A 17582-nucleotide genomic window follows, 5' to 3' on the forward strand; every position below is an offset into this window, starting at 1 on the left:
ATTTTCTTACCTAGACTGGAGAAAAACAAAATTGACGTTTTCTGTTACTAAATAATTTATTCCGCAATACCGAAATTCACTCAGCGAAAACATTTATTAGATGTAGCGCTTTCACAATTTGTCACTTTATTGAATGTTCTTTTTTATTAGTATCTTTTCAAGATGCCATGAACAGCTCGTTAAATACTTTTAATGACTCCTCAACGAAAATGAAATAACAAACTAACTTAGCTCAGACTGTACATGTACCGACAACAACAATAATATTACAACGTAAATTACGTACATTTAAATTATAACTTACAGGTACCGTATATCTCATTTTTATTTAAAACTATACTTATCGTTTTAAAATCTGTCAATATGTTATCATTTCATTAAAATATAAATACATATAAGCCCGGCTAAAAATATCAAGTTTCTTTCAGTTTAACAAGAAATAACACACAAACTGCAGTGAGAAACATGACAATAAAACGCATTGTTTGAAACAAAAACAAAACTTTATCATTTAACTTGACGTTTCGTATGTTTCGACATACATCTTCAGAAGTGACCGTTGAGAATAGAAGTAACAACTAAATTTTGAAGATAAGTACCTTATAAACAATAACAAGGGCAAAAGCTGAAAAAATACTCCATGCAAACTAATCAGTAAAGATAAAGCTTTTCGCTGCTAACATTATCATTTAGGGTAGGTTTCAATTCCCTAAAGAAAAATAGTGTTCACGATATTCTTTCAGTTTACTTTTGAATCTTAACTTCAAAATGAACAATCTGTACCTGACAATATATTAAAATTATAAGGAGAGATAAGATCCTGACTATCTCAAATTGCAATTAATTGAATATGATCAAGCTGTAAGTTTGTTTTCTCCGTAATAATCCAACCACTCCTGTAGTTTACTGATTTGTTTCTCCACAGAGCTCTTAGCTGTCCCTCCTTCAGCTGAATATTGTTCCACACTGTGTTCATAATCCCACACTTTACTCACATCTTCTTCAAAGAGTGGGCTATGAACAAATAAGAAACAAAAACGCGTCAACAAACTAACAAAACTGCGACTCCAGCGGTGTGAGCCTCAAGCATTGACCACTGGCCATTCTCGGACAAAACACTGCATGTATCTAATCTTATTACACGACTAATACAACTAAAATTCGCCAGTCAGAATACCCTTCACTGCCAGTTCAGTAGTTTCCAAGTATTGGACCGGATATAGATTCTACAGCGTTTTTCAATCACAAAATCCCACCATAAATCCCTTAGGGACCGTTCATTTTTTATGAGGGAGGGGGGGCTGGTGGGATTTGGGAAACACCATTTAAAAATCGCATGACCCCCCCTCAGCTTACCAATTTTTTCACGTGGGCCCCCCCCCTTATAGCGGTCATTTTTTGGGATGACCCCCCCCCCAAAAAAAAATTGAACAAACAATATTTAGATTTCAACTTTTTTAATATTTCTCTATTATCCCCCTACTTCACGTTTTGTGCTCACTGTGAAGACAATATTTACAATCCCTATACTACAGAGAGCTGTTGTTTAAAAAACAAATCAAAAGAAAGAGAAGTCAATTTCGGATCTCCTAGTTATGGCTCGCCCTGAGCGTGTGGCATTTGGCCTCTCACTGGCATCTCCCTCATCTGAATTGATGAATGCCCACAGTTTTAATGTAAAACAGATCAAATGCATAGAAGCTAAGTTGACGAAGGTCACGTAGGACATGGAAGCACTAGAAAATAAGAGCAATTATAACAGCACATTCAAGGGCATACTCAAACATGCACAGCACATCAACAAAAGGAGAAGGAAAAAAGAAAACCGCAGAAAGTCAAATGCAAGAAAGAGGAAGCGGACTGAAAACAACGTCCAACGAGTTTATGGAATCTGTGTTGGAAACCCGCTAGGAAATGATCTTCCACAATGCCTTGTGTACCCTCCTAGAACGGCCGTCCCGGAAGGGTGTATTAAAGTTGAGGATGTTGCCACGTCGTTATTTAGAAGAGATGGGCCATACATCGCACAGCTCGTGGAAGGGAATTATTTCACCAATGCTGCAAGAAGCAGAATCACCACCAACCTTGAGCAGGAAGTCAGAGATTATGTTTACACCTTCATGTACCCTGAAGAGTACACTCTGACGGAAAGCATTGCTGCTTCTTGCAGCATCGGTGAAAGAGACTCCCATAGCAGCACAAGCGGTGACGAAGAACTCGACGACAGCGAAGATGAAGATGAGTGCCAGTGAAAGTTGCATTCGAAAATAACAGCGTTAAATACTTCTTTTCAGTAGCTACAAATGCTTTTTTGTCGCCAAACGTTTTTTTAAAGCAGAAGGAAAGTTTGTAATAAATTTGTATCCTGCCTTCTATGTTTATTCTATAGCAATTTTTTTGATATTCAAACATTATGCCATTTTAAAGTTTTACTAAAATATTTCACGTGACCCCCCCCTTTTTCCCTTATTTTTTTGGGATGGCCCCCCCTCGAAAGCCATTTTTTTTCGCATGGCCCCCCCCCCAAATCCCACCAGCCCCCCCTACCTGATAAAAAATGAACGGTCCCTTAACCAACCACGCTCGAAACTGCTCTGTCAAAATATCACAAATTCTCAGAACCTAATAACAGTTAATGTATGGCGCGTAGTAAGGAGAAATTAAACTTTCACAGGAGACCTTGCAGCTCACCTGAATTGCTCGAAACCGTTCCGTCAAAATAGCACATGACGGCACACGCCTAAATTCTCAGGACTTAATTACAGTAAATGTATAGTACGTAGTAAGGAGAACTGACTTTCAGCTTGAGACCGTGCAGCTCACCTGACTTGCTTCAAGTCCTCCAGAGTGAGTTCGTTCAATGGAAAGCCTTTGGTTTCTGCGACATGAACTGCAGCACCGGACAAACCATGAGCTTCACGGAATGGAACCTGAAAATATGTAATGTTGTGCATCGTTTAATCGAGTACAAATCAGCGTACTCTAAAATTATGTCTTTCACAAGTACATCAAGCAGGTATCCGGCGATCTTCAAACGTTCTTCCCTTCGGTGAAATTCGCCGACTGAGTGCTCAAGTCTCGAGTACAGATCTAAGGCCCATCCACAATGCGCCGAAGAAATTTGAAAACTCAGCTTTATTTCTACGGACCGAAAAAGGAGCTTTTCAACAACGCTCTTCAAACCGGAGGAACTTGAAAACGCCGGTTTTGCGTTTCAGTGTGGACGGAAAACATTTTGAAAACGGAGCTTTTCGAAAACGATGACGTCACGATGATAATGTGATTTCCCTGACCAAGTTTTTCTCAAACACAAATCCAAAATGACCTGTGATTGTCGCGTTTTCAAATTTCTCCGGTGTAGCGTGGACGGAAAACGTCTGATGCGTTTTCGGAGCGATGGGTCCGTTTTTAAATTTCTCCGGCGTAGTCTGGACGTGGCCTAACTCATTCAAAAATAGGTCTACACACCCCTTTCTACACACCCCTTTCTACACACCCCTTTCTACACACCCCTTTCCGTGCAAGATAGTAAGCCAGATCTGTGGCCAGCATGTCAGGGCTCAGCGCAGCTAACATGTTGTCTTTGTGAACCTAATCATGGAAATAAATAACAAGACGTTAAGTTTCAAGTGTAAGTTTTGCGTCGAGAGTGAAAAAGCGGCGTGGAAAAAAAAGATTTTGAGCGGTCAAATACATATGTTTGCCGCATCTTCTCAGCCAATTATAAACAAGCAAAAAATTATTGGTCTTCCATCTCGCGTGACTTTTCCCGCGTTTTTGCTCGCGCCTTTTTCATAGGAGTCAAGACAATCTACAAGACTGTCAAGATTGAAAGTTTAAGATCATCGTTATCATAGAAATTATAAGAATTATTTCCATTATCAAACCTGTCTTCAAAAGGGATGAGTTTCTAGGGAAACTGTTGTTCTGCGTCGACAGGAAAGTGAAACTTCAAACATATAAGTGCCTACAGAAGTAAATTACTAAAAAGTATAACTGAAGCGAATTTACAAAGCCAACGTTTCCAGCAATAGCCCTTTGTCGAAGCACCAACGTACACTAGAGTGCGAATGGACAACCTTACAACTTTTTCCACGGCGGTTAAGTTACCTTTCACAACTGCAATTTAATAATAGGCTAGGTTCTTAGAAAAGTAGAATGAGTTTGGCTCAGTTGCGTTTGCACTTTCCAAGGCCTGTAAGTGGCAAAACAGTGTGAGGCGTTCTGTTCAATTATTTCAGTAGTTTAGTTTTAAGACAGTCATTAGTTTAGTAGTAAGAAGATTTTTCAGAATTCTCTTACTTGAAGAGTGATTAAAGTTCCAGTCGCCACTTGAAGCAAACCCCGCAATGTGTCGCATACATCAAACAGAGGCTCCTTATCTTCCTACAAAAGCAAAGAGAGATTCAACAAATGTTCTAAATACAGTCACAACTTCGTGCGCTGATTCGCTGAAGGAGCAAATCGACTCAAGACACACTGAAGAATAAAGCAGCCGAACGAAGAGCTTTCAGAAGTCATGAGAAGTAATCACGTGAACATGATGTCATTGGTATTATGCAGTGTTGCTAAACAACACCTCTGGAGAAAACCATGCTCAGTCAGTTTTCGGTGGACCAATCAATCAATCAATCAATCCAACTTTCTTCACGTGTCAGAGTATTCTAGCTCGACTAAAAAGACGCACTAATATCAATATACGACACCTACACTGAGCGAGTTCCTAATATTTTATGGAGTGTGTTGTGACGTAACCGGACCAAGTTGTTGTTGTTTGAAAGTTATTGATGTCATAAGTTCTGTTTATGTGCTGTTTTACTTTGTCACATATATTCCTGCCATTAAAACAACCTTTAAACACGCTAACAATCAACTAACCTGTAAATCTTTGTTATAAGTACTCGGTATTCCCTGTGAAACAAAAACAAAACTATGAAGACATGATTGATCATCGCAGTTATATACAGTTGTGAAGTTTTTTTCAGGCGTTAATTTCCCAACTGCTTAAGTTGTGTATGTAACTGCGATGATCAATCACGTCTTCATATCTTTCTCTGCAGTTCAAATACACGATCTTTCATATATTCACTTGCAAAAACAAAACTTTTGGCACGAAAGTCAACAATACCCGACTCAATAAACGCCTTATTTCAATAAACACATCACACATATCTATTGTTTCTAACAGGAACGGATGATCTTAATTTCGGACAAAAAAGTTTCTGAAAATATAACCGTCCGAAATTTTTAGGCGTCCGAAATATTTACAGTGCAGAAAGTACAGTATAAAAGTATTAAATAGCGCCAAAGCTCTTAGTTTCCTTTATGGAGCGAACTCTAATTGAGACAGAGATCGAGAGAAGTAACGGCTTGATAGAATTATGTGTTATTTTCTTGTCGGTATAAAACCTTGAGGGTGCAATAAAACTATCATTTTCATAGATGTCGTTTTAGTCTAATTCGTGTTTTGTTAGCGTAAATTTACTTTAACTCATGGAGGCAGCGTGTCGAACTCCCAATCCAGCGGTCCCGGGTTCGAGTCCCGCTCTGACCACTACCTGGATTTGTTTCTCGGTAGCCCCGAGTTCAAATCCTCCGGCCAGTTGGGATTCTTAACAATGTTAAGTTCAATTTGAATTATTTGTTTCAGTTGTTTGCTCGGCCCCACTAGCACTTGTGCTATAAACATTGCCGAGGGTAAATAAAGGTTATATGTGCGATGTTTCGGCAAAATGTCGGAAATTTTTGTCCAAAATTTGTCCGAAATGTAGCTAAATGTAGACAAAAGTGTCCGAAAATGAAACGTCCGAAATAAAACAACCGAAATTTTTTGCAAGTAATGTACAAAACTAATCTACCGTAGGCTTAAGCGACTTTTCCCTCTCTTTTGCGCAACTCATGAGACCGTCTGGCTGTGCCTCGCAAAATCTCGAAGCCTAGTTAGTGATTCGAGCCAAATTAATTTTAGTCAAAACTGCTCCATGAGACAAACTAACAGTTCAAATAAAAACATTCATACCTTCAAGGTCATCTGCATGCCGGCACACTACAAGGAAAAAAGATTGCGGCGATTTCAAGTGAAAAAAATTATTTACAAAGATCCTTAAGAACAACCCCAACAAATCTAAGGCTAGGTGTTCACTGAAATTTTACTTACTCGACCAAATATTCGTCCTGATTTTCCTCGAATGAGCTCTAAACTGTCCGCATTTTTCTTCTGTGGCATAAGACTGCTTCCAGTGCTGAAATGCAAGCACAGTTAATTTACTCATTTACTAATCTAACAATTTTCTCTTCAAGTGTACCAACTGATTTAAAATTAAATTTCCTAAACAAGAAAATACTAAGCAGTAACTATTAAGCTATATTTATACGTTTATTTTCTTAAAAGGAAGAATCACCCTAGAGGGGGACTCCCACAAAAAGCACGGGGGTGCTCATCGTGGTTTTGGTACCTCGTAGGGTTTTCAGGCGTAAAAGGTACACAGCGGGAGCCTTTCCGGTATTTGTTAGGGTATTGAGCCGAAAAAAAAAATGACAGGAGATAATGTGTTGTTTTAGAATTGGTACTGACCTCCTAGGGGTGAAAAAAAAAAATCAAGCTACGCCCCAAAAAACAAAATCTTGGTACCTCGTAGGGGCTCCTTTCAAAATTTCCGACGAGCATCCCTGTCTTTTATATGAGAGTCCCCACGGAAAGAGAGCATGACATGACAAGTATAATGGTTCCGCAAAGAGTGGCTAGAAATAGCTTACCTGTAGGCATCTGATAATGATATGAAACCAAACTCCTTGGTGGAATAAAGAATCATATCTTCAGCCCAGCGACTGTAAAGGAGCAAACACATAAACCTGTATGAGAAGCTTTCCACAAGCAAGTTGTCTAGCTACCTGATATCAGTAACACTACTGAAACGTTTAACTTTCTTGATTAATTCCAAACCTGAGATGCGTCGACAGGAGTGAAGCCCAGAACAGAAACTCCACAATGTAGTCCCTGTCTCCTACTGCATCCATACTGTTACCTGATACAGCTGAGAAATTCAACTCTGCAAGACAGATTGATACTACCATTTGAAGGACTGCAGGGTGAAAATTAACAGAGTGGTCACTTCCTGACTTGGACAGAACGGAGGCACTACTGGAAATTTACTTTTTCGATCTGATGAACTCAGAAAGCTTCAAAGGATAGCATAAAACCACCTAACGACGTCATGAAACATCAATTTTAACTTCATTTTATTACACGGAAAAGTGACTTGCACTATAATATGCACTATAATAATAATAATAATAATAATAATAATAATAATAATAATAATAATAAAGAAAAAGCAAACAAGGGGTGTTTCTTGGCTTCCCTAGGCAACTTGTTGTTGCCCAGAGCCAATGACGAAACCAGCTTCAATATCATCAATAGCTGTGCGAATCTTTAATAATAATAATCATAATCATAATCATAATAATAATCATAATAACAACATTTATAATGCGCAACTTTCATAAAATGATCAAATGCGCATGACAAGATTAAAAACGGAATAAAAAGGCTAAAAAGTTAAAATTACAATTAAAATGAAACTTACAATGATTACTATACTTACTACAGACAGACTACTTACTACTTACTAATTTTTATTACAATAGAGCTTACTATTACATGCAAGGGCATGCTTTAAGCTGTGCACCCTTTAATAAGCCATAATTTTACCTTTGGCAAGAAACTGGCGGTCAACATTGAAAGGATTTCCAGCAATGGCACCACTACAACAAATAAAATTACACAAATATAATAACCTTATTATAATCAATACAAGTGAGACACACCTTCATGTATTATATCATAATGTGTTGTATAGATGATGTTCAGTTTTTTAAATTACTATTTGTTGCCAATAAATTGCACCTGACTGCTCTAGAGTATCAATGGATGAAGGAAAACTTGACAATGATTTTTTTATGGGGGGGAATTCTTCCCTTCCCCCTGGTTTCCCACCCTTGATCCTTCTCCTTTTCTTGGATTGAAATTTTACTGAAACAAACATTTCTGCTGCAAAGTATATTTACTTCAACTACAACTCAGGGCAAATAAACTCCCACCTTCCAAGAGGATTGACATCAACTCGTTTAGAGAGTTCCTCCAGTCTTTCACAATCTCTCTTCAATGCCCAGGTATAGCTTAAAGTTAACAACAATGTCTTTATTAAACATAATTTCTGCGCAACATTGGCACATATCCTACACTACTTAACTGTGAGCCTATTGCCACTGGACCTATAAAGTTATTTACTCCTACATGCAGCCTAGCAAACAAGAAATAGCAAGATCAAATCAGGATTCTGTGGAGGCATGGTGGCCTCAAAGGTTCGTGCACTTGACTTCGGATCAAGCAGTCCAGGTTCAAACCCTGGCCGGGGACAATGTGTTGCGTTCTTGGACAAGACACTTTACTCTCACAGTGCCTCTCTCCACCAAGGTGTATAAATGGGTACTGGCGAACTTAATGCTGGGGAGTATATAACCCTGCGATGGAGTAGCATCCAATCCAGGGGGAAGTAGAAATACTCCTAGTTCCTTCATGTTACAGAAACCAGAAATTAATGCCGGCCTGATGGGCCACTTGGGTCATATGCAGACTTTTAAATATGGCATCAAATCAATGATAGAGCACTATACATGCTGCAGTGCATGACTAGATGGGGGGTATCAATGTAGTTATGGGCTTCGTATGCATTGCAGGCCTAGGATGATACAGTTTCAGCATATATTCCACTAAGAGCGCAATACACATGTGCAAAAAATAATGCAGCTATGGCACTTTGCATGTCATATGTGCCTATGAAGACAGAGTGCAAAGTAAACCAGTTTCTGCACTTTGCCCTGTGGGCAAGCTCTAACTATGACGTACTTTAGTAGCAGGATTAATTAATTTAAAATTTTACTTGTAGCAGCTATCAGATGCAAGTTTATTTGCACACTGGAATAGGGATATTCTTGCATCTTAGGCATGCAATGTGTGCAGAGGGTATACAGCAATAGCTATTCGCATGCTTTGAGTACAAAACAAATGCTAATTAAAGACATGTAGTATTTAACTCTTTCTTGTAAAGTGCTGATAGCCTAAGAAAACAGATGCCTTTTATTGCATACTTATTTTCGACCCTTGTAACAGAGATATCTGTAAAGATTCCACATTGATGACAGACAACAGTTATCCATGGGATCATGTGTACTAAAGACATCTGTGGTCGCATGTTGATTGACACCCTCAATCAACACTCTATCAACATCTCAATCAACACTTGATTGACATCTCCATCGATACTCGATCAACATTTCGGTTGACAGTCAGTTGAGAGTCAACTGATTTTTGCAGACTCTAGTGTCGACATCTAGTGTAGATCGATACATATGAGTCGGTCGACACTCTGCCAACTATCAACCAGCTGTCGACTGAGTGTCGATTGAGTGTTGATGGAGATATTGATCGAGTGTTGATCAAGATGCTGACAAATACTATCCAGTCCATGCATCACCCTGATTGCTTTTGCTGACTCACAGAAATGATAACCCTACAACAAGCAATCCCACACACCACACCCATCACTGTGTTCTCACATCATCAGCATTATAGAATGTTTTGGATCTCTAGTGCTCTTGTGGGAGATTAGGATATTTCTTAGAAAAGAAATGTCTGTTTTTATCACTCATCCATCAGTCCCTACTTCGTCATAAAATTTATTAAACAGTACCTCAAGAGCCAGTGACTCCATCTGATAGGTTGAGCACGCTTGAAAAAAGAAACAACATGCAAAAAAAAACGACAATTGAAAACAATTAATCTGGGTACTGGACAGGAAGTGACAATTTCAAAACAGTCAAATATTTCTGATAAAATATGAAAAGAATCTCTCACCTGCAAATGAGTATAACCAGGCATCAGAATGTCAATCTCGCTACAAAACACAAAATGTCAAACTGAAATTAGATAACAGACTAAAGGTACTGATTCTTAATTATTGCAGCCTGTCTGGGAGCTCATTTCTATAATATAGGTCTGTAATGCATAGATATACTTGTTTTTACCATTAAAAGCTTTGTGTATTGGGCATGAAGTTGTGTTATTTTTCATTTTGTTTCAAACTGGTGTTAAATTAGCATCTGATATTCAAGTGACACAGGACAGGCTAGTAACAGAATTATGCGAACTTACACTTTAGCTCTTGTAATAAAAGCTTTGATCAACTCAAGCAACAGTGAATGGAGAGTTTGGATTTCATTCTTCAGCCACAACCTGCATTGAGTGAGAGAATAAATGTTATGAGTGCCAAGAGACAACAGCCATACACTTTGCACGTACTGCATGCCTATATAAATGGTTGACATTTCACTGCAACCCTGCCCTGAAGCCACCCCATCAATACAGTCTCCTGGTTGTTATGGCCATTTTATTTTGGACCAAAAAACCCAGGTGTCTGGAAAACCCAAATAGCAAATAGTCGCGAATAGTGAACAGCGAATAGTCCCGAATAACAAATAGTATGAATAGTGCAAATAGTCTCGAATAGCGCGAATAGTGGCGAACAGTCTTGAATAGTAGCAAATAGTGGCAAATTGTAGCAAATAGGATACCCAGTATCTTGCAGTCAACCTCGCAGCAACATAGGATGGGATTTTCCTGCTAAAAAGCACAGACGCTTATCAGGACAAAAGGTGTTTCTAATCGTAATTTTTTCTATTTTAACCACTGAAAAAGTGTAAATACATCTTTATTAGGTTATCCTTGTGTTTTGTGTATTCTTAATGTCAGCGATGGTCAGTTCTAGCCTGAGTCTGGAGAAGAAAAGGTAATAAATTCACTGAAATTCTGTTGCTTATTTGGATAATTAATTAATGCAGGATATTAGATCTAAAGCAGTGACTATTGACAACTATTCGTCACTATACACCACTTTTCGTGACTGTTCACCACTATTCGCACTATTGTATTTGCACTATTTGGGGCTATTTGCTATTCACTATTTGCGACTATTCACTATTCGCTATTCGGGTTTTCCAGACACCCAAAAAAACCTTCAATAAGTCATTTCCTTATTTAATAAGAACCCCTTAAATTCCACCAACCTATGTTAAGCCAGATTTTTGTGGCCTGCTAGTGACTAGATTAAAAAGGTTCTGCAGTGTATTGGCATTTCAGAACATAATCCACATTTAAGCTGTAAATTGCTTAGAGCACTGAACACCAATCTTGACTCAAATACACAGGTGAATATGAACAGGTGAACCAAGTTTAGCAACTATTTTCCTCTCACAAATAATCAATACATACTGAATAAGTAAATAAGTAATATTGGGAGTTCATGACAGTAATCTTCAACACCACTCTCCCAAGCCCCTTGGAATTTATAACGACGGTGTTTTATCACATCAAGGGTCGGTTGGTAACAGTAGTTCTTCAAAAATCTTATTGGAAGCCACCCTCACAGGTAATACAATGATTGATATATGTGAAAACGACTGTTAAATAAACTTTGAAAAGAAGGAGTGTTTTGTAGAGTGGTATCTTATTTTAGGAACCAATCGCTGACTCCATTCTCTTACCTTGCATCCACTTGAGCCTTTAAAAAGAAAAAGAAATTTTAAAGATTAATAGGCATGCTATCAGTGACACTTTTATAAGTATCAGGTATTTAATACTTCATAGCAGGGCAGTGCTAACATACCTGGTCATTTCTACTTCTGCCAGTATGAAGTTTACCACCAACACTTCCAATGATTTCCTATAAAAACAAATAGCTTCTGATAAGTAATACCCCCTCTCCAAACGTTTCTTAGTTTGGAACTCCACCCCAGACCACTCTAGAAATTTCAGTTTGGCTTCATACTTTCCTTTACCAATTTTTACATTTGAGACCCCCCCTCCCACCCCTCCCTCTGAATTTCCAGCATAATTACCTTCAATCTTCTCTCATTCGCTGTGTGAATGTCTTCATCTGAAGGGTGAAGAATGAAACTTCCACTAACCCACTCTTCCTTAACCTGAGGATGAATGCAAAGCATACTGACTCAAACAAAATTAGTTTTATCAATTGTAGTGAACAATGAAACTTGTTCTAAAACAGTTACAAAATTTACTTATGAATTCTGACAATTTTTGTTTCATCACTATTGCACCTTTCAATACAACATGAACTCTGCTCAATCGACAGTTTTGGGTTTTGCTGAAGTCAATCATCTGAACACACCTCTCAAGAAACAGAACTTTACTTCAATGCGTTGAAAAGGTCACATGTCACATCTTATGCCCACTGACCTTTTCTAGACCACTCAGGATTTCCTTCATTTCATCATTGGTGACCAAACCAGCCTGCTCTATTCCTTTGACATATGCTTCACTTCCCTTTTGGCAAAGAAAGCATTTAGTAAGTGAAATAAAAGAAAATATTTAAATACAATTTAACTGGTGCATAATAATTTCAAAGGGGTATAAATATGATTATTATATTTTGTTCCAGAAAATGTTCAGACTCTGCCTATGAAGGGTTTTATGGTTTAAACTCCCCACCCCCACCCCCCTCCCTTGAAATTCCGGTTTAGCGTCACACTTTCCTTTACATTTTGGGATTTTGAGACCACCCCCTCCCTCAGAATTTCCAAGGATCTTCCATGGGGTATGTACATATATGGAGTACAATTTCACCAGTGAGTAATTAATGGCTTATTGAATCGTAGATGACTGGACCTCTGATCTGTCTGACGAGGTTGGGATAAATCTTATGATCATCAAAGGCGATAAGACATCCTTTATTGACTTGTATAGATAACACTTAGTATTTCTATCATTACCACGATGTCTTCCTTCCACATTCTTTTATCAAAACCAATGGAGGCGTTAAATTTATCCATCTCTGGATCCACTTTTCCAGTGAAACGTCCACCCCACAGCTTTCTTCCCTGGTTAAGAAACGACATTAATTATCTTTAAGATAGTGATCGCAAATCCAGATCAAACCTTTTAAAAATATATCTTGTAAATTACTTATTTTATGGAATGCATAGAGCGAACTAAAATACAAATAAAACAATTCGTAAATACATACTTAAGCTTATAAAATAAGTTATCTTTCTAAATTAATTCTAAGTTTAAGTCATCTTACATCTTCTGCATTCGCCATTTCAACGCCGTCCGCTCAAACAACCTTAACGTTTGGAATTCTTTGTTCCAATGTCAACTTCCTTTCACAGAAAAACAGGAACAAGAGAAAAAGGAAGTAGAGAGCAGGAAGCAACTGATGAACAAAGTCAATTCCACTCTCCTGGTTCAACTTCACGTGTCTCACGTGTCACGAGACTTTGTTTATGAGCCCGCAGAATTGAGAAAAATAGGTAGAGAGAAGACTGGAATCCAACAAGATGGCGGACAGCCGGGATGAAAAGTGGATGGAATCCGCGTTAAATTTGGTGAGAAAATCGACATCTGTAGCTTAAGTATCCTTAATGAGAGTAGCCAATTGCAGTTGTAATCAAAACAGGCATTTCTGAAAACAGTTCAAGAGAAGTCCCGAAAGCCCGGTCCTCACTTGCGACGCAAACAAAAGCACAAGCACAAGCATAAAAGAAGCTTATGCGCTAGAAGGGAATGGCGGACATATAAAGCATAAGGGTATCGAAAGCTTGCGTATTTCTTATGCTTATGTCGCTGTTATGTCCAGTGGGGACACGGTGGGTATAAGCATGAGCATCCATAAGCGACAGACTTTCAGCCAATCAGCGAGCACTTTATGCCGACCATGCCCTCACTGAACATAACAGCAACAGAAACAGAAGGCCTAAAATTAAGCTTGTGCCACAGCCGTCCCAACTAGGCCGTAATGCTTGCACTTATGCTTATGCTTGCATTGCAAGTGAGGACCGGGCTTAACTTTTTTTGGCTAGAAAATTAACTAAGCTTGAAGACACAGTGTGTACTCTAGATGAAGAGAATGATGCTGGATTTTGTTTGTAGGTAAGCTTATGTCTTCTCGACGCATAGAAATTGCTGGCTGTCAAAAAATAAGTCCCATAAACATTCAAAATCGCATCCAAAAGTGCCTAATTCTGGGCAAAATCAGTGGGAAACTACATGCGTATCCCAGAGATTTGTAATTTGGAAAGACCAGGAGATTCATTCTATGGTCGGGAAGCTCCTGGACAAACCACCAGGGCTGGGTGATTAGCCAAGAGATCAACAACCCCTACCCCTCAACCAACCCCTGCAAAAAACTGGACCCTCTTCCATTCCCCTGCAGAAAAAGGCCTGCAGTTTGAAATCATCTAAAATAGCCATGAAAGTGCCTACATTAAGACAAGTTAATAAAGTGTATATTTTTAAAACAATTACTGTTCTTCTTCTTGAATATAAGATTATGGAAAGCCAACAAGGTGGGTAGCTTATTTAACAAGTTTGAGCGGAATAATTGTTTTATTAAAAATGCCCCCAAAATATAGAAAACTAAAATGTAATAGAAATAAAAATATGCCCCAAAAAATTATGTATACACTTACCACATTTGTAGAGCATGGTTTAATTGTCAAATATACCATGATGGCTAAGGCAATGAATCAAAGCTCTTGAATTGCATTATATTCTCCAATGATCCAGTTTTCAATAAATGATAACAATATCTATCTAAAGAGTAGGTTGTAATTTTGCTACATTTAATTTAGGTCCTTGTGACGGCAATCCACCAATGACAAAAACCTACCTACACAATTGAATATATCCCTTTTGAAGTCTTTTCTCATGTTTGCAATTCTATTCCTTAAAAGGCAAAAGATGCTCTGAAAAAGGGCGAGGTACCTGTCGGATGCATAATGGTGTACAAAAACCAAATTATTGGAACAGGACGAAATGAGGTAAATGAAACAAAAAATGCAACAAGACATGCAGAAATAGTGGCCTTTGATCAAGTGAAGTTGTGGTGTGAAAGGCAATGTCTCTGTTTTGAGGAAGTTTTGAGAGGGTGTTGTCTTTATGTGACGGTTGAGCCTTGCATCATGTGTTCAGCGGCTTTGAGATATTTGGGTGTTCCCAAAGTAGTGTTTGGCTGTGCAAACGAACGATTTGGAGGATGTGGTTCCATTTTAAACATTCACACAGACGAATACTCCATAAGTACTCCACGAGTTCCACAGGAAACGCCCTTAAATTGTGCTGGAAAGCCATCAGAGTGTACTGTAAATGAACGGTTCGTCAAGTCTTCTATGGATTCACCTCCGACTTCTCCTGAAACACATTTCACTCACAAATTGCCATGTTCTACCTCGTGGAGCACATTTATTGACACTTCATCAGGTGTTGCACAGGGAAGCTCAGCTAATGCCATAACACCAGTTGATTGCATTTCAAAGAATAGTTCCACGAACGCTTCTCTAGGATCTTCTCAGATAATTCTGCCCCATGAAGCGGAAAACTCGGCAACGTTTCTCACAAAGCAGCCCGGTACAGACCCTTCAAGATTCTCAGAATGCAGTAGAACCCAGTCAAAGTCAGAGAACGTCAAGAAAAACCCATGTAGCGCTTTAGGAAAACCATTTGAGTGCATCCCCGGCATTTTAGCCAGCACTGCTGTGGAATTGTTAAAAGAGTTTTACAAAGGAGAAAATCCCAATGCGCCGGTTCCAAAACTGAAAAGAAAACCACAGAAGTGAAGCGATTTCGTGTTATTTTTATTTGATTAAACCTGCCAAGATCTACCAGTTTTAATAAAAGTGAAAAGAAACGAACATAAAGTTGTGTTTTATTTTGGTAGAGAAAAGACCACTTGCTTTTTACACTGTCCACTGTCTTTTCACACTGTCCACTTCCAAAGTGAAGTTGAAGTTGAAGTTGAAGTCCACTTGACTGAAAAGATGACTTCGGCTCAGTTTGTCGAAACGTCAGTTACCAACAACAATTCTTCTCATTAGGGAAGCCATACTCACAATCACCCAATCAGAAGCCGTGTCTACTGTCCTGATATCCTGCTATATCAAGTCACTGAGCTGATATGGCTACGATATCATGCTCACTTAGCCGAATTCGGGTGCGGTAAATACGTAATCGTACCTTTTTAGTACTCTTGGACGACATATCTACCCTGGGTGCCAGAGGGTGTTTTTTTTTTTTTGTTTTTTGCTTTCGTGGTGAACGTGGTTTCGCCGCTCACAATCGCAGCTTCGCCGTGAAAACAAACAACAACCCTTTGGCACCCAAGGTACGGCATACCAGGCTCGTCTGGTCTCGCCATGTATTTAGGCTTGACTACATCTCGCCAGAATACGAACGAGGGCTCGATCAAAGTCGCCTGATATGCCGCCGAAGTGTACCAAAAAGGTACGATTGGGTATATCAGCTATATTGCATATATATTGCTATAGCTTTGCCTGGATTTAACGATCTTGGGCGTTCGGTGACCCCTATTTCTCTTTTGATGGATCATTTTCTCTAAGCGATTTTCTACGTTTAACGAAAAAATGAAAATATATCGATCAGAAGTTTGAATTTTTTGCAAGATGCACCATCGAATTCCGTTATTTTTAGCTCTTCGTTTTTCTGTGTGGCGGTTTCGAATGCTTCTGTAAAAACGTTGGCAACATTTGGGATTATTTACCGAACATACCCACTTCTACATTTTTAACAATAAACCTCTGTAGACCCTGCTGAATTACGTGCGCCAAATTTTCAAAATCAGGGTAGTTTTCCACACGTTTTATCTCTGAAACGAAGTCGGTGACCCCCAATTTTTTGCATTTCTAACACAAGTAACTCATTTTCTGACTGCAGTAAAAATTTAGATAAAATCTATCGACTGAAAAATCTTCACGCGAACGTCCTTAAAAAACATTTTTGCGTTGAAGTTGGGTAGGTCAGTCGGATCGGAGTAGAAGGCGCCTTCTCCAGGCAAAATGCCAAAACCCCGAGGAGCCTGGAACTAGGAGGCCCTCTTGGCGCCTAAGCATAGCCTGAATTTCAGCCTTGTCCTCGGGTGGATCAGAGCAACTCGAGAAGATGGTTAAATTCAGATTATCGATTTCGTGGTAGAAATCAAATGGAACCTTGCAGTATTCATTTTCCTTGACCGTGAAAAACTGGCAAAGATAATGGTCTCACAATGTATATTTTACAGGTCAGTTAAAAAAAACCGTTTGACTTCATCATTTATACCTTTCATGAAATAATTTTTTACTGAAAACGCCCAAATCGGATGGGTTGGGTGATGCTCGACGGAGGAAAAACCGGGATTGCCCTAAAGGATATCTTAGACTTGATTTAAGTTTCGTTATCTAGAAGGAAAACTTCACCCAATCGAGATGTCTTCAGGGTTGACTTGGGTCGGTCGGGATTTCTTGGCTCATATTTGATCCTGTTGTCAAAATGGGGACCTCGAGAAAATGTTAAACTAAAGAACTTTAAGGCTGTTTAAGCAGCTTGCTTTATTCACTGCTTTCACGTAAAACTAACCTTGCAAAATCGTTGATCGGTTGCTTTTCCTTAACTAAATCACACGAAAATTAAAAAGTGCAGGCAAGTTTTATTTTGGATAAAATTTAAGCTTTAAAAA

At 38.8% G+C, this 17582-nt stretch overlaps 2 protein-coding genes across 2 annotated transcripts; one reads left to right on the forward strand and one right to left on the reverse strand.

The window, feature by feature from the left end:
- Window positions 1-16: 16 nt before the first annotated feature.
- On the reverse strand, window positions 17-13314 carry LOC145491698 (argininosuccinate lyase-like). The gene is made up of 20 exons (XM_081470938.1): window positions 13158-13314; window positions 12847-12954; window positions 12314-12400; window positions 11956-12039; window positions 11724-11780; window positions 11602-11618; window positions 10214-10294; window positions 9917-9956; window positions 9753-9790; window positions 8101-8178; window positions 7712-7764; window positions 6944-7049; window positions 6757-6828; window positions 6158-6242; window positions 6020-6046; window positions 4879-4911; window positions 4303-4386; window positions 3511-3591; window positions 2824-2930; window positions 17-1014 (listed from the first exon to the last, which is right to left on the reverse strand). The coding sequence occupies exons 1-20, from the start codon at window positions 13173-13175 to the stop codon at window positions 855-857; spliced, it is 1416 nt and encodes a 471-aa protein (XP_081327064.1). The 5' UTR covers window positions 13176-13314; the 3' UTR covers window positions 17-854.
- A 10-nt stretch (window positions 13315-13324) lies between these two features.
- Window positions 13325-15733, forward strand: LOC145491705 (uncharacterized). Its single transcript, XM_081470947.1, has 2 exons — window positions 13325-13461; window positions 14809-15733. The coding sequence occupies exons 1-2, from the start codon at window positions 13414-13416 to the stop codon at window positions 15688-15690; spliced, it is 930 nt and encodes a 309-aa protein (XP_081327073.1). The 5' UTR covers window positions 13325-13413; the 3' UTR covers window positions 15691-15733.
- The last annotated feature ends 1849 nt before the right edge of the window (window positions 15734-17582 follow it).

This window comes from Orbicella franksi, chromosome 7 (genome assembly GCF_964199315.1).
Source record: "Orbicella franksi chromosome 7, jaOrbFran1.1, whole genome shotgun sequence".
Taxonomy (NCBI): domain Eukaryota; kingdom Metazoa; phylum Cnidaria; class Anthozoa; order Scleractinia; family Merulinidae; genus Orbicella; species Orbicella franksi.

Coding starts and splice junctions, on each gene's coding strand:
- LOC145491705 (XM_081470947.1), top strand. CDS start 13,414: ATGGCGGACAGCCGGGATGAAAAGTGGATGGAATCCGCGTTAAATTTG. Junction 13,462..14,808: donor TGGAATCCGCGTTAAATTTG/GTGAGAAAATCG, acceptor ATTCCTTAAAAG/GCAAAAGATGCTCTGAAAAA.
- LOC145491698 (XM_081470938.1), bottom strand. Junction 11,781..11,955: donor CGAATGAGAGAAGATTGAAG/GTAATTATGCTG, acceptor TTGTTTTTATAG/GAAATCATTGGAAGTGTTGG. Junction 4,912..6,019: donor GCATGCAGATGACCTTGAAG/GTATGAATGTTT, acceptor TTTGTTTCACAG/GGAATACCGAGTACTTATAA.